The sequence below is a fragment of the Amaranthus tricolor genome, chromosome 6 (genome assembly GCF_026212465.1).
Source record: "Amaranthus tricolor cultivar Red isolate AtriRed21 chromosome 6, ASM2621246v1, whole genome shotgun sequence".
NCBI lineage: Eukaryota > Viridiplantae > Streptophyta > Magnoliopsida > Caryophyllales > Amaranthaceae > Amaranthus > Amaranthus tricolor.
Window position 1 is genome coordinate 21,723,315 of NC_080052.1, and position 17,365 is coordinate 21,740,679.

General features: G+C 30.6%; 2 protein-coding genes across 2 annotated transcripts; one reads left to right on the forward strand and one right to left on the reverse strand.

Annotated features, from left to right (window-relative positions):
• Nucleotides 1–293: 293 nt before the first annotated feature.
• On the forward strand, nt 294–6,001 carry LOC130815149 (anthranilate N-benzoyltransferase protein 2-like). The gene is made up of 2 exons (XM_057681516.1): nt 294–1,011; nt 5,088–6,001. The coding sequence occupies exons 1-2, from the start codon at nt 342–344 to the stop codon at nt 5,762–5,764; spliced, it is 1,347 nt and encodes a 448-aa protein (XP_057537499.1). The 5' UTR covers nt 294–341; the 3' UTR covers nt 5,765–6,001.
• Nucleotides 6,002–9,103: 3,102 nt separating this feature from the next.
• Nucleotides 9,104–16,622, reverse strand: LOC130816060 (proteasome subunit alpha type-6). Its single transcript, XM_057682641.1, has 9 exons — nt 16,409–16,622; nt 16,210–16,304; nt 16,063–16,144; nt 15,404–15,500; nt 12,606–12,664; nt 12,445–12,527; nt 11,115–11,210; nt 9,625–9,684; nt 9,104–9,463 (listed from the first exon to the last, which is right to left on the reverse strand). Exons 1-9 carry the CDS (start codon nt 16,482–16,484, stop codon nt 9,371–9,373), a joined length of 741 nt encoding a protein of 246 aa, XP_057538624.1. The 5' UTR covers nt 16,485–16,622; the 3' UTR covers nt 9,104–9,370.
• Nucleotides 16,623–17,365: the final 743 nt, after the last annotated feature.

The window sequence follows — 17,365 nt, forward strand, 5'->3', positions numbered from 1 at the left end:
TGGTTGAATATACTCCTTACAACAAACTTATACTTTCTTTCAATCTTAACCCCTCATTTATATTATCCATTTTTTCTTACACTCTCTAACCCAATTTTCCCTTTTCATTAAATTTCTATTTATTTTGCAACTTCTCCATTACAAAGGGAGAGAGACGGAGTAATACCTTTTCCACCATTGTAGACTGCCGTCGTTTATAGAAGACAGTACACAATTCTTGACTTTTTAATATTTGTCTTTTTTTTAAATATTAGACATTTATTACTCCCTAATATATATTGTTCTGAAGCCACAAATTTTCTCCATGTTAAAAAATTTAAAGAAAAGAATTGAAAAGAAAAATGAGAGAATGCAATATGATATGTCCAAAAGGCAAAACACCAAGAAGCATTATCAAGCTTTCTCGGTTAGATATGCTCATTCGTACACCTTATTCACATACTACACTTATATACATTTATCATCCACAAGGAAATAACAACAAATCCAACAATATCTCAACATTTTTTGATACCCAAATTTTAAAGGACTCTTTAAGTAGAGTCCTAATGCCATTCTACCCATTGGCAGGTAGATTGAGAAAAAATATAGACAACGGTGAAATAGAAATAGATTGTAACGCACAAGGGGTGTTATTCGTTGAGGTTCAAACATCCCTTGCGCTTACAAATTTCAAAAACTATAAGTCTAATATTGAGCTTCGTAAGATGGTCATTCCTACATGTGACTACTCTAAAGGTCTCTCTTCATTTCCCTTGTTTATGGTGCAATTCACTCGCTTTAAATGTGGGGGTGTATGCATGGGTATTGCTACGCATCACCATGTAAATGATGGAAGTGCATACGCGTACTTTATGAGCTCGTGGGCAAGAGCTGCGCGGGGGCTTGAATTTCTTGTCTTGCCCGTGCATGATAGATCAGCTATTCACCAGTTTACGGCTCACGACCTGAACCAAATCAAATTTCGGCACTTGGAGTTTGAGCCATCTTTACCACCAACTGTCTCCTTTGGTTAGTATACAATTCTTAATTTTTCTTGATACTTGACTATATGAAATGATGATGTAGGATCAAATAAGATAAATTTTTAAATGGGAAGGATAAAAATGATTTTTTTGTTAATCACTATGTATAAAAAAAATATATTATGTTATAAATTAAGAATATTTTTCAGATTTATAACATAGTATCTTTTATGTATGAGATAGTGACTTTTACAATTAAATGTTATTTTGCTCGATAATGATCTTAGATTTTTTTATCTTATTCAAAGCATTGGTGAAAAATGCTTCTTAACCTTTTAATTTTAAATATTCTTTTTATTGGATCCCCATGAAATGATAGGCTAATAATGGTTGAATAATTTCCCTTTAACCTTCTAATAAGGGTTTAATTTCTACTACTTATAAATACCCTTTACTTTCTTCGTACATATCACATCTACCGGACTAAATATAAAAAAATAAGAGGTTAGAATGGTATTTTTATTCGTCATCTTAAGTTTTGGTATATGAATTTGAGGTAAGAGTAGTAATTCAAGAACGTTATTGATTTGAGTATAATCAACATTTTGTTGCATCCGTAGAAGATTGAAAGTTGCATTGTTGACTAGAAAACAATATTTGTTGAATAATTAATGTTAAATTAACAATTAAGATAATAAATATGAACGATTAAAAAACTTAAATTATTATGAAAAGTAATCAATTAAGTTGCGAGATTATAATGACAAAAGTAACAATCAATAGGATTATAAAAAGTCAAAAATAAATGTTCACCAACTATAGATATCATGATCATATTTTTCTCGTCATTTGCCTATATCTTAGTAAAAATAATTACTTGCTCTGATCCCTTCTTATACATTTTTTACAATTTTCAAAGTAAATTTTAAGTATCAATATCTTTTAACGTGCATTATAAAAAAACTTCAATTATATTAAAAAAAATAAAATTAAAATAAATAAAAGATTTGACCGTTTAATTTGGAATGAACAATAAATAAATATACCACAATTCTTGGGTTGGTCTCTGTGAGTAGGCATTAAAAATATTTTAAGTAGGTAATTAATTAAGAATACGATAAATAGACATTAAGAATAACGTAAGTAAATATTAATAATAGATATTAAGTATTAATGAATTGGGCTAGAGAGACGTCTCTCAGAGGGACGATCTCACACCCTTTTAACCCAAATTGACTTGAGTAAAGTAAAATATTAATTGGCTACACTATTAATTTTGTATTTCACTTAGTTTGTTATTTTTACATTCTTTTATCAAAATAATCCTCACGAGTTTATAAAATTATCATCCATATATATTTAACTCTTTTAATATAATCCATAAAATTTAAAATTTTACACTTATTCTTCCAACAATTGTTAAATTATATAACATATCCTAAAGTCTTAACTTATGTTTTAGAGCCAACGTGATAGAAAGGTCACGAATTCATGTAAAGAAACATATTAAAGTATATAAAATATTCAAAGGAACCATCAACTTAAAAGTTCAAATAATGAAGTTGTGGTAGGATATAGGATTGTACTCCCTCTGTTTCTTTTTGTTTGTTCACTTTACTTTTCATACGTTTTTCAAAATAAATTTTGAGTCTTAATATATCTAAGTATGTATTATAAAAATTGTAAAAATTATATATTTAAAAATTTTACATCAAGAAGAATCTAACAAATTCTATATGAATATATTTTTTATTTGATGTCTATTTCAAAAATCAAATTTAAATTTCTCTTCCTAAAGTCTCTTCCTAAAGTGAAAAAATTTAAAATAAAAAAAATGACAGTATAACAAAGTCAATATCAACACATATAAATAGTAGTTGTATTAATCGTATAATTAATAATTTTAGTGCGTTTGTTGAACGCTAACCACTAAATATTAAGTCAACGCATAATTTCATTACTATTTGGAAAAAAAAAAAAAAAAAAAAAAAAACTCGAATTATGTAAGAAAGACTTGTTCTAATTCAAAGTACAAACCACTAACGCACAAATTTTCAAGTTCTCGTCAATTTTTTTTTTTATAATAAAATTGATTAATGTGTTTAAAGCAATCAAAAGTCTAACCAACTTTTATAATTTTTATTTCAGGTATTTACATTGTTTTTTTAAATATTTATTCATATATATATATATATATATATATATATATATATATTCTTTAACTTTTTTTAATTATTACACAATTTTAATATTTTCACTATTTTTTTTAGTTCATGTTTCATTTTTCATTGTATCAATTTTATGAGGACAAAGGAATAATAGCCAAAACGGAAGATGCGTGGCAAATATGTATTGGGTGAATGATGAGTAAACATTAGTTTGACAAAATTCTATTAAAATCCTTGTGGGGTTTCATCATGAGTCCGACAAGTGACCAATAACAATGAAAAAACTTATGACCATAAATTTACATCTACTATAAATTTGCAAGATATGAATTTTACAACTTGTATGAACTTTCATCAAACATGAACCTTAAAAAATTAGGATCTTTTTTCAAAATAGTTTGTCACTCAAAAAAAAATTTCAACTTACCCACGAAACCAAAATAATTTTCATGGATATTGTCCATAAAAGATAGTATGGTAATTATGATATTTTCAATTATTTATTAATATAAATAGCTATATCAAATAACATTTAATACTCGCTTATCCAAAATAATTTATTATTTTTCTAATTTCTATTAATTAGTCATGAATAATCCAAATAATAAGAGTTGTTTTCTTAAAACAACTCCCCTTAAAGTAACTTACAATAGAAAGTAATTTACAAAAAAACAAATTAAACCCTTGCCACCCCGACCTCCTCCCCACCGGTGCCCCTAAGCCCAAGCCCCATCTAATCGGGTCCACCACCCTTGTCTCTAGTTCCCAGCGTGCCCAGCCCATAGTATTTCTTCAAAGTTAGTTATTGTAATTAATTCAATAAGAGGTTAAAAATAGTAAAAATGGAACAATCAAAAGGAGATATTAAGATAAGTAAAGCAGTTTGAACTTATAATTACTAAGATAAAAATTTAGTAATATATGTTAATTTTGTTTGGTAGAGGGTGTTAGTGGGTGCTTTAGGCCATACTAAATAAGGAATATGTTAATTTTTGAAATTAAGTTGTTAAATAATTTTATATTTTTCAAATCTTCACTAAATAAGCTCATGGTTGGGCCTCTTCCTACCCTTTGTAGTTTTTGATAATTTTGTTAAATTTGTTTATTGTTATATATTTCATAAATCTTAATATGTATAATTAATTCTTTCAAATCACATTAACTTCATTCATATTTGGAAAAATATTTTTGATGTTGATATCATCATTTTCTTTTTGTAATAAAATTGATAAATAAAAAGGTTATGTTGAATTGTTGGCGACATGCTAATTAAGAGTAGTAGCCAAGACGGAATGTGCGAGACTGAAATCAAAAATCAAAACGTAATGGAAATTTATTAAATGTTACTCCACTTATTATAATCTTTGTGCATTTCATGAGTCCAACAATTCACCAATGAATTATAATTTCTTCTTATTTTACTTTGATTAAATATATAAGAAGCTTTTGACCATAACTTTGCGTCTAATACTTATTGAATTCTATAGGCAAAATATGATTATGATGGTGGGTGTGAATAAAACTTTTCACATTTAATATTTTAAAACTATATGTAAATCATTTGGTCGATTTTGAGTCGCATCGGTTTTTGGATCAAGTTATTTTCATATCATATTAGTTTCGAGTCTAATTTTGTCGTATTTAGGTCAAATTTAGGTAAATCAAATGGATAAAGAATTCTAAAAAATTAACTATTATTAATTTTTTTAAAAAAATTAAAATTAAACAATTTTTTTATTATAAATAAATGATATATTTTCTTATCAAAATGATCAACATGTAAATTTTAAGGCTTTAATATCTAATAGTTAGAGGTATTAGGTATATAGAATAGTATATTTAGCAATTAAAAACTTATAATTAATATTTCACCTCAAATCTCTCAAATCTTTAAGGCTAACCCTAAATTCAACTTACTAACATTATCATTACTTATACTTACTATATATATTAGGTAAGATGTGTACAAGTATGGAGAGCTCCTTCACTCTTTCCAAGTCTCTAATCAATGCATTGAAACAAGAAGCAACACCCAAACAAGCAGAAATAAGCAATTTTAGTACATTTGAAATCGTAGCTGCTCATGTGTGGCGAACCACATGCAAAGTGCGTGGACTACAACCTGATCAAGATGTTAAACTTTACATACCAATAGATGGACGGTCTAGATTGAAGAATCCAAATCCACCAAAAGGGTATTATGGTAATTTAGTATTCTTCACAGCTTGTATTGCTAAATCACGTGATATCACGTGCAACCCATTATGGTATGCTGCCACTAAAATTAAGGAAGCACTCCAAAGAACGAAGGATGAAGAATACTTGAAATCTGCCCTTAATTTCTTGGAAACATTCCCAAAAGATGATCCAATGGTTGTACTTAGTGGGCCAGAGAGTATTACAAGCCCAAATCTTATGATAAATTCTTGGGCTAAGTTGCACTTTTATGAAACTGATTTTGGGTGGGGTAACCCTATTTTTGGTGGTGCTGGTGGGGTCAAGTATGAAGGGTTATCCTTCTTGGTTCCAAATAGGGATGGTGGGTTTTCTTTGAGTATTAATCTTTTCAAGGATGATATGTCTTTGTTTGAGAAATGCTTGTATGGCTTTAGAATTGTTTCCTCCATATAAATACAATCCGTCTTGTATGAGATCGTCTCACGGTGAGACGACCTCAAAACAAAAAGCCCACAAGCTAAAGTTTCAATTGTTGAGGTATTTAACTCGAGTATGAGGCATGTCTTACGGTGAGACCATCTCATACAAGAATTTGTGATATAAATAATCCACAATTTGAGTAAGGTTAATATATAAAGTGACAGTGCATCTTGGACTCCAGTATGTAAATTAAAAGTTTTAGGAAATTGATGCACTATTGTTATGGATTGTGTTTGTGTTCTAAATATGCTAATATATATATATATATATATATATATATATATATATATATATATATATATATATATATATATATATATATATATATATATATATATATATATATGCTAAAATAAAAAAAATCTATAGTCACGATTGAGCCAAAAACTCATAATCGTAAAAGTAACTATATTATACAAAAAGGTAACTATGAAATAATTTTTAAAATGTTCTTAATTTATAACATAGTATCCTTTTTTGTATATATAGTAACCAAACAAAATCAAACAAAAATCTTTCTAACCCTTTTCATTTTAAAATCCTTCTTATTTGATCCTATATATATATATATATATATATATATATATATATATATATATATATATATATATATATATATATATATAATGAAATTTGAAGTACTAATCATATGAAATTATATATGGGTTGATAACAAAGAACAATTTACGATCAACAATTTTTGCATAATCCCTAGATGTCATAATATTTTTAATTTATTGTTATTTGTTATCGTGTGTTCATATGTAGCTGAAAGCCTCTTAACCAAAATTAGAATAATAAAATATTGCAAGTATATGTTTGATTATGATTCATATTAAGTTTGCCCATAAACCATCGAAACCTCATAAAACAAATTTGAATAAAATCCAATTGTTGTATATATTTCTTATAAAAGCGTTTTACTAGAAATGCAGTTGTTATCAGATTAATCTGGATTAATACTCTCTATCTCACTATGTTTTAAGTTCCATACAAGCTTTCTTTGACCTTTGAAATTGTTTGGATTTATTTGGGAGGGCCCAGAGCAAAAAATAATTTATGAGTCCTAATTATTCGCTTTTTGGTTGATAATTGTGCACTTATAATTCAATAATTAGTAAATAAGGTAACAATTATCATTATTAACACTTTGACTTGATTAAATGCACAATTTAATTACACAAGGTCTCAAGTTCGATGCATATAAAGGCAAAAATTGTCTACTTTTTTCATGGATCCTGGACACAGACTCTTCTTGCCCTTGCCTAGAGCCGGCCCCGTTGAGAGCTTTAATATTCAGCTTCACTTTAATAGTATTGATTAAGTGTAATCTTTTAAATTAAATATTAACTCATGAATGAAGTGCTAATCGGCACGATCGAATGAACACCTTGAATCAAACTAATACATATTATAATATGAAATGGTCTCACTAAAAAAGTCTCTTAAAAAGAATACCTCATTCAACAACTAATATATGTCTGACTTTTTTTATACTTAATTTGAATATTGTAATGCAATTATATACTCCTTTAAATCATGCAATCACTTTGAAATAGTATCTCGATTATTTAATAATAGCTACACTTTACCTTTTTATGTAAGAGTTTTTTAAGTGAAATATAGCTATTAATAAATAACGAAGGTAGTATTTATTTGCATGTAGATATTTTAATTGCTCATAGCTATCTTTGAGCTTTGTGTTCCCTAGCAGCTAAGTAGAGATTTACAAAATAGACATGTTGATTCGATATTCACCCAACCTTGTAACTGAACTCGACTTGACCCGATTTCAAAATGAATTTAAAATCATATAAAAATCAATGTGGAAACAAGACTCTTTTTTAACCGACTAAAATTACTTAACTCGGAATCAATCTGATAATCCAAATGAATATCTCTACGCCTAAGACAAGCTTATGGGTAAACGGGTGAAAATTGATTATATCAAGAGTAGATGCTTGATGAAGCCCTACATCTCGAATATTTACATATGGAATGTGATCCTAACTCCCAAGTTTTATACTATGTTTGACAAGAATTTAACGGGTTAAAAAAGACACAGAAAAGAAGGGAAGTCTGAGAAGAATGGTAAAAAGAAAGTTTTTTCTTTGTTTAAAAGAAAGGAATAGAGAAAAAAAATTAAATCATCAACAAAATTAAAAGAATAACTCATTCAAATTTTTTTTCTTCCAAATCTTTTCATGGCTTCCGCGTAACTTTAACAATCACACTCACTTGATAAGACGTATCACAAAAACTTGGCCGAGACGGTCTCATGATGAGACTGTCAATTTAGGCCGACCCAATTCACGCATATAACATACCAACTTAAAGTAAACTTTAAATAGATCAACTAAAATAAAAATTTCAATTTTGATCTATAGATAACCAACTTTGACGTTAAACTGATCAATTTTACCTAAATATGGTTATGTATTCACAATTTCAGAATGAAGTTAATAAAATGGTATACTATTATTTTATGGATGAGTTTCAAACAACAAATAAATGGTCAATAACACTATTAAGAATAGTGTAAAAAAAACACAAAACAAGTACTCTTATGCAATGCAACATGATAGTTCTAATGGAATATTAGAATACTTGTATTTTTTAATCATCGATCAATAATAGTAATATTGCCCTTTACTCAACAATTTCTGTTCATAATGGACTTGGAAATAAAGTTGTAGGTGTAGTGTTTGCTTTTCCTTGATGTAAAGGCGACGTGTCGATCTTGAGTTATGTTTCGCCAAATGACTTGATGAATGCTCTTAAAAATGATCAAGAGTTCATGGATACTTTGTTATAAAAATTTCAATTTTGATCTAAAATTTCGGACTATAAAATAATCCATTAAATGAATACTTTTTAAAAATGATCAAAAATTTATAACCGCTTTGATATATAAAATTTCAATTTTAATATAAAAATGATTAATTCAAAACTTAAAATGATCAATTCAAAAATCAATTTTAACTTTAAAAGTATTAATTATGACTTTAAATAAATCAATACTGAGCGCATATTAAAAAAAGCTATTTTTAAACTAATTGGACTATCCGTACACGGTCCCGCTCAAAACCAAACATTGAAATTTACATTTTTATAACAAAGTGGATTGGCGCAATACTAAAGAATTTAGTCCAGTTTGAGCAGTAGAGACTAATTTCAAGGAAATAAGTAGTACAGTCAAAGCCTTATAAGTTATCTATCCATCATCCAGATTGCAGGATTCAAGTTGGAAACAATTCAAAGCAAACACACCATCAGGATTCAGGCTGATAAAATTGACTGCTAAAACCCAAGTGAAAGAATGAAAGAGTAAACCCAAGTCAATTTGGAAAACTATTCAGTATTGTGCTGGAAATCGTCAACAACTTGAGCAGACATTCATTGCAAAAATGACCGCGTTTTTAACTCATTACAAACAAACCCATGTCTAAAAGTTACAATATAGAAGTGATAGCAAAGAGTTCTCCCAAGATCGATGTGAACTCCAGTGAAGATTTGTTCAATCTGTCACAACTCACAACTCAGGTACTAGCAATCGACTACCTAAACAAATCATTTAAATTAATCACGCTCACTAATAGCTGTCAAATGCTCGTCAATCTCCTCGGTTGTGAGAGCTCTGAAAACTGGATTTGCCACTTGAACAACTCCCACCTGAAAACAATGCAGTTCAAGCAGTTAAAGCAAATGTCGTTTCATGTTCACTTATTGAGGTAGACACCGATCAAGACACTGATCAAGAAGTCAGGTATTGTTTCTATGGCATTAGAAATCAATATAAAAAGGGGAGAAATTAACAAAGCAACTATCTGTACCTCAATCTCGGTAGCCTTGAAATCCTCTTGCAGAACTGACTGAAGAGCAGAGATTGCAGTCTGCAAACAAGACACAATCATCAGGCACTTTAGAACTTTAGTGATAAACACAGATATGTCAATATTTGACAGAGATGATAGATAATTCTTCGGTTTCATATTATAATGCACTATTATTAAATGGCTCACTAAATCATTTGCTCTTATACATGTGGAATTGCAGATAATGTTTAATCAAGGGTCGACTATAAAAACTTCTTTGTTGTAAGGTGATTGCATACATATGACCTACCCAAACCTTGCCTAGGACACTTGATATTGATATATAATGTTGTAACAGTGAACACATCTGAAAGTGGCTTCTCTAAGATCTTTTATTAACAATAAAATTTGTAGCATCTATGCATATTTCCTAATAAGTGAACTTTCAGGCACTCACAAATCATTCAATACTGCATAAAAACAATAAAAAGGAGACTACACCATTGTGCAAACTACAATGGATGTTTCAGCAGTCCAGCACGTGATATGCACCACACCAATAGTACATTTAGATTTAGTGGAATAAGTAACGAAATAAATTTGTAGAAACTGATAGTGTTAAACAATACCCTCTAACAAGCATGGCATAACAGCCAATCACTCATAGTTTTTATTTGCATCACATAATAACTAGTTCATTTGTCCTTCTCAATTTGCTAGATTTTTCTATTGGGAATGTACTAATGATTTTGTTACATTTCCTCATAGGGAACTGTCCACCACTTTATTTAATTTTCATCCACAATTCTGTCTTTTGATTAAAATTTTTTATCTTACTTCCAACTCATCCAACCAAATTAAAAATCTATACTACACACGGACAAAGGAGTACTTTGCTCTAGACTTCTTCGCGCCAGTTTTGCTTGAACCTCGATGCATAAGTCAACATCAAATTTAACATTCAATTGTCCCAAAAAATGTTAACTAATGAGAGCAAGTTCAACAAAAGACTTTGAGCAAGTCGCACAGCAAGTATTTTCCCTTTATAGTAAATTTAATGAAAGAAAAGCCATAATATACACAATGAATCCAAGTTGAGCTCAGAGTGTTGTGTAGCAACAATCCAAAATGACACAGCCTAAATGGAGAAAAAGAAGACAAGTTCATCCAAATGCAAGCACTTATTACAAGCAACATTCAAGCTCAACACATGTCAAACTAGATCTGCAGTGTGAATCAAAGTTAAGCTGAGAGTGTTATGTAGAGGCTATCCAAAATGACAACCTAAATGGAGAAAAGACATATGTTCATCCAAATGCAAACACATATTACAAGCAGCATTCAAGCTCAAGACACATAAACTAGCTCTGCTAGGATAATAAAAAAAATTGGTTTCTTGTAGTATATAATTTAGCAACTCGCAGACACTTCACATTTCAAAATCCTTTCGGCCCCATTTTTCTCCACAAAACACGGCAAGTGAAAAGCATATAGCTAGGACATTTTACCTGAACTGTTTCCTCATAGGAGAAAGCAGGATCATTTTTCATTTTCTTCTCTAAAAAGTTGATAGCTTCTTGATCCTTTGCACCAGCACTTGTAGCCTACATCAACACATCAACAATGTCAAAACCTTAATACGAAATATAAATTGCTTAGATAAACTAAAACAAATCATCATAAGAGGTTGTTGATGACAAATACTATACTTCATCCCATAGTGCAAAAGCAAGGCCACAACGTATTGTATCGACTGTATTGTAAAGGTTTTCAAATATACCCAAGCAGTATTACTCGCATCGCAAAAGTGTAAAAAACCTCACGTTTTAAGTGTTGAACCAAGCAATATTTCATGGTTTAGGCCGATGTTTGGTTGCACGACAACCACATCATCCCCGTCACCGTATTTTGCAACTATGCTTTATTTGATTAATCTATACTAATCTACCCAGACAATGAAATCCAACAATCAACCACATAGGTTATCGCATTTCTTATTGTTTTATGCTTTTGCAATTTCCAATTTTATGTCATTCTCAACTCCCGTGATCCAGATCATTTTTGGCTAACCACTTTTATACAAAGCTCCTCAAAGTTTTCCTTTCACTTCTCTAATTTCTATATTCTTTGCACATGACAAAACCAATATATGCACAAAAAATACACCTCAAGTGTACATATTTTACTCATGTTTGTAACAATACAACAATGGTAGAGCCTTAATCCTAGGTTCGGCTATAATTCTTGGTAACAATAGAAGAAAGAAATTTCATTTGCCTTATTTGAAGTCATGCACTAAATGTCATAGTAAGAGTGACTAGATTTTAGCTTTTCGAAGGCATGCCAGGGGGCAGGGGTAGATGTTTGCAAGATCATAATCCCATCAAACTTAGGATGCCACAGATTTTCCTTCCCAAGTATTACAATTGGATGAAAGAAAAAGGTCAAAGGCAGGTTGGTTAAGATTTGACATAAGATGAACTTACATGGTTTTTCTTTAAATAAAATACATTCACAAAGCAGCGAAACACAACTTTCCATGCCATGACATGAAAAAATGAATTCAAAACAATATGTTACGCTTCAAATCCAACAAGTATAACCCATTTACATAGTTATTTTTTTCAGGTTTTCTGTTGGCTGGGCCTATTGGCAAAAAGTGAATGTTAAATTTGTGAAAGCATCAATAAACTAGTAATTTTAAAACTTTGTTATAAGTTCCGTACTGAACAGCTCCATCTATACAAAGAACTGACTACACCTCTGAACTATATTTTAATTCTCGTGGGTGGACCTTAGAAGACACGAAATTATGAAATTATGTATCCAAAAGACTACCTTGTGACCATAAAAGTGTCCAGCAGGATCACATTTAAAAAGCTGAGGTCCCTTTTCTTCATCAATTCCTATAACCATAGCCACTGTAAGAGTAAAAAAAAACCGACATTAGGGTAAACACAAATGTCAAAAATCAAACATAGTAAAAATTGGGCACACACCTACTCCAAGAGGTCTCATATAAGCATGTTGGGTATAAACTTGAGACTTGTCTGCAATCCTTCACGCAAACAAAAACATATTTTAGTTGACAACAACAATGTCACATGACAAAAGCTCAGTTAGTTAAAATAACACATAATCATTATCTAAGATAGAGAGAAAAAAATAAAAGGTAAAATTTAGCATTAAACAAAATGCATACTCACAAGTGAATGTATCCACACAACACAGTATAAAAGCCAATTTATTTTGTAAATTCTTTTTAGAAAACCAATTTCACTTGTTGCGTCTTTCTCCTCCCCCAAAATAATACAGATACCTCATTGCCTGGCCACCCGGTATATAAGCCAATTTATTTTGTAATTTCTTTTTAGAAAACCAATTTAAACTTCACTTGTTGAGTCTTTCTCCTCCCCCAATATAATACAGATACCTCATTGCCTGGCCACCCCTATTACCCACTTTCGCTTTTCCTTTCCCAACTACAATAGCCATACTCCATAGCTGCCCACTTGCACTGCCAAATCTCTATCTCCTAAAAACAGAGCCCAAATATTTGGTAGCTAGTACCCAAAAAGTTAAAGAGTAAAATTCAATCATCCCCCATTCTTGCTTTTTTATCAAATGTGCAGTGAAGACCGATGTCTCAAATCTCACTCATACGAGGACATGAGTCGGGATAGGTTTTCAGTCTTTCTTCATATAATTTTGACTACGCAAAAAAAAAAGATAAAACAGATGTTAAATTAAAATGGTAGGTATTGTTAGCAAAAAAACAATAGTGAAATTTGTAATCAAGGCCTAATTATTCCTTTCTCCATGCATGCTTGTAGAATATTTATTTTTCTTATAATTTTTCTTTTGTTGTTAATACTTGTATCTTATTCTCTTCTCTTTATTTCCCAGTTTTCTGGGATAACCATAACAGAATGTTGAAGGGGTTCAAGTTCAACAATACCCATATCTTCTATATATGTATCTTCAAATGTTCTCAGATAGATGATAGCCAAACAGCTTAAGGTATGCGTTAAGATTAGTAAATGACAATTGCAGTTGATGATGCGTGGCAATTGGCCTGCAGGGGTACAATCATAACTGGGAATACGAAGCAGAATGTAGATGGTGGTCATAGCTGTCAGAGATAGGGAAGAGGAGGGGACAGGGATAGAGCATAAATATAAATAAAAATATAAAAAAAAAAAGCAAAAAAAGAGAAATATTTAATAGATTGCAGGTCATTAAGGATCATTTTTGAAAAATAGCCTATAAAATTAGGATTATTACAAAATAATGCATACTTGAGTTCTGTTTGAGAAGCACCTCAATAGTTGGGATTATTCCTATCAACTTTGCCTAAAATCTAAAATTTAGTATATGGCATTCACTTGTGAGCTGTCCAGTTGAGAAGCCAAAACAACTTCCATCCACATCCACTTGAGGTCAAGTTGGTCTAAACTCTAAACTTATCTTTTTTGACTACACAAACTCACCAGTCAACAACTATAGCTCTATTAGCTTTCTAATCACTCACAAATTGACAACGGTAACATGACCACGTGGGCAAACAATCATTGCTTTCACAGTGGAAAAAAATCAGAATATCCACACCAAAGAAAAAGTACGAATTTCTCAAACCAATAAAGCACTCAAAAAATTAATTTTTATAAAATCTTTCTTAATATAGTATAAGTCCACTTTTAAAAAAGAAGAAACATTGTAACCATACACAGATTTTTAAAAACAGAAAATGTATGCAAGTAGTCAAACATCAAGCCCTCAGTTAATCAGTTCTAGTTGAAATTAATCAATTTCTACATATTTCATTAAAGCTCAATCCTTTCCAGAGCAGGTGCTGAACTACCGAGATGGCAATGCCAGTAATGAAAATAATAATAATAATAATAATAATAATAATAATAATAATAACAACAACAACAACAACAACAACAAAAAACAAAAACCAGAAGATGATGACGATGACAAAGGTAGTGTTGGTGGTAGTGGTGATGGCTATGATGCCAAGAACCAAGCCTGCCGCTCATGGAAAGGAGGCTTATATGAAATCAATATCACAACATATGTATGTTCTATCATTGGGCTTTTTAAGATTGTTTTTCAACGAAATCTAGAAATAATTAACACCCACAGCATCTCCACTTAACCCTATCTAAATATTTTTTTAATCGAGAGATTAACAAATTACAAAGGCAAAAAAAGGTTACAATATCAATTCCATTTGAAAACATACGAGGGTCAGTGTCGTCGTAGGGGCGGGGGTGGAAACAAGCCTTCTTAGCAAAGGAGTCATTTCTATTGTAACAATATGAGACAAAAAGAGAACCCATAGTTCTCATTTAATCAATAACAGCAGCCACGCATATGTGCATTAAAGAACAGACTGGAGAAAAAATTATGCACAAATACTTGAGCAAACTGCTCCAACAGATATCTTTTCACACTAAGAGCTCATTGCACAATAATATTCAGCTAGCTGACTCATGACATTGAGGCCATCAATAATAAATATGGTAGTTTAAATATTAAACCTTTTATAATTGAATCTGCTAGGTGACAAGGAATCAAATCCAACAAGAATTCATCCATCATACATAACAAACATACCAAAGCAACAGAACCTCAATTATGAAATGAAGTCAAAACAAGGTCTCAGAAACAACAGTAATAGGTGATGTAACCATTTAATGTTCTTCAAAGAGAAGCTGGATGTAATCCTTTTCAATTAGCACGCTTGATACTAGTCTACACAAAACGCTGACAAAAATATGTAAAAATGTACCATCTAGCCAAGACATCCACGGGCATTTCATATCCATATTTATGGCGAAACTCAGCAGCTTCATTCCTTGCTTGTTGGACCAAATTCCTAGAATCAGCTGAATCAAAGAGAACATCATCAATGAATGTTTCGATTTCCAATCATCAGTCATAGCAATCATGTCAATCAACTTTTTTATGGTAGTACATTTTCCTTGTGAGCCGTAAGACAATCAATACTGAAACTAACCAAATCTTCACAACAAAGACAATACTAATAAAGTACAAATGGCATCAACAAAGACAAATAAAACGTCATCATCCGAAATCCCATCCTCAACACATCCATAATACAAGCTATACTTGTCATTAACTAATGCTAAGTTTGAATGGAGGAAATTGTGACATTTCCTTTGTTTTGATAGTAAAAATGATGGGAAATTTTGTTCACACATATCCAACAATCAGAACTATTGACAATTTTTTTTAGAACAAATGCAAATTGCAGTTTCCTTTGTTGCATAAAGTTAAATCCTTTCGATAGAATCCTCATCATCACAGTAACATCACTACATTCCAATGATTATTCCTTACTTCATTTTAAAAATCAAACTTATTAAACAGTCACTTCAAATTTACTATTGAAAATATTGAACTTCCAAAATCAAATAAATCACAAACCTGTCATTCCAGTGGCAAGAAGACCCAAGTACTTAGTAATATGGAAAAGATGTGAAACACTTGTTTGATCCAAAAGTTTGTCCTGTAAATCCCAATTTCCAATAAAAATCAAAACAAAAAACAAAAAACAAAAAAGGCATAACTTACAGGAACTTTCTTCTGAGTGACAACACAAACAGAATCTTTCCCTCGAACTGCAATAGAAGTGATCCCAGAAGATTTGACAGCCTTAAAAGCGTACTCTGCTCGAAAATGAAACCCCGAAATGTGAAAACCCTAGAAATAAATGGAAAAATAGAAGGAAAAGAAAGGTAGAAGTTCAGATAGAGAGAAGAAAAGAGCGTACCTACTTGGAAGAGACGACCTTCAGGAGAGAAGATCGTAATGTGACGATCGTAGCCTCCTCCGCTTCCTCTACTCATTTTCTCTTTTTCTTTCTCTAAATCTGATCGGCTGTAATAATTTTGGCTGATTTCTTAACAATAAACAACTTAACTTAGGGAATTCCGGTTTTATAAGAGAAACACCAAGTGACTTTTTGTGCAAGCCAGAATCTTGCTCAATTTTAATTTTCATTTTCTTATTCGAGGGTAAGTGGACATATGAGTATAATTATTCATTCAGATCATTAGATTGATTTCGAGTTAGGTATTTTAGGTCGGTTTTAAATCAGATTTTTTTATTATATTGTTTTTTACATAACCATAAATCATTTTTTATGTCGGGTCAAATCGAGTTTGGTTACAAAGTCGGGTAAATATTAGGTCATCGGGTAAACAGGTTGTTGTAGTTAGACGGAACTTTTACCCTAGGTTGGGTCATAAACTCATAGGTGAATACTCAGATAAACAGGTTATTATAATTGAAAGTTGGGACAAAATGTTTACCTGGATCGGATCTGAATAAAGTCGTAAGCGGATACTAGATAATTACATTATATTTTCTCTAATTTTTAATAGTTGTTACATTTTAGTTTTTCATACTTTTCAATGCACAATTTTAATTTTAAATATGGTTAATTTCATATGATAAAAAAACTCTAAAAAGTTAATTAGCTAGTCTCTTGAGAAACCGTCTTTTTGAGGACCTATCTCAAGGTCAGGCCATTAAAGATTAATACATACTTACCGCATTCTTAATGTCTATTTACATTATCCGTATTCTTAATGCCTACTTACATTATCCTTAATGCTTACTTACCGTATACTTAATGTCTACTTTCAATATCTTAAATGTCTATTTACATAATTCTTAATGCTTACTTACAATCTTGTAAAAAATATATAATGAGCTTGCCAAATTC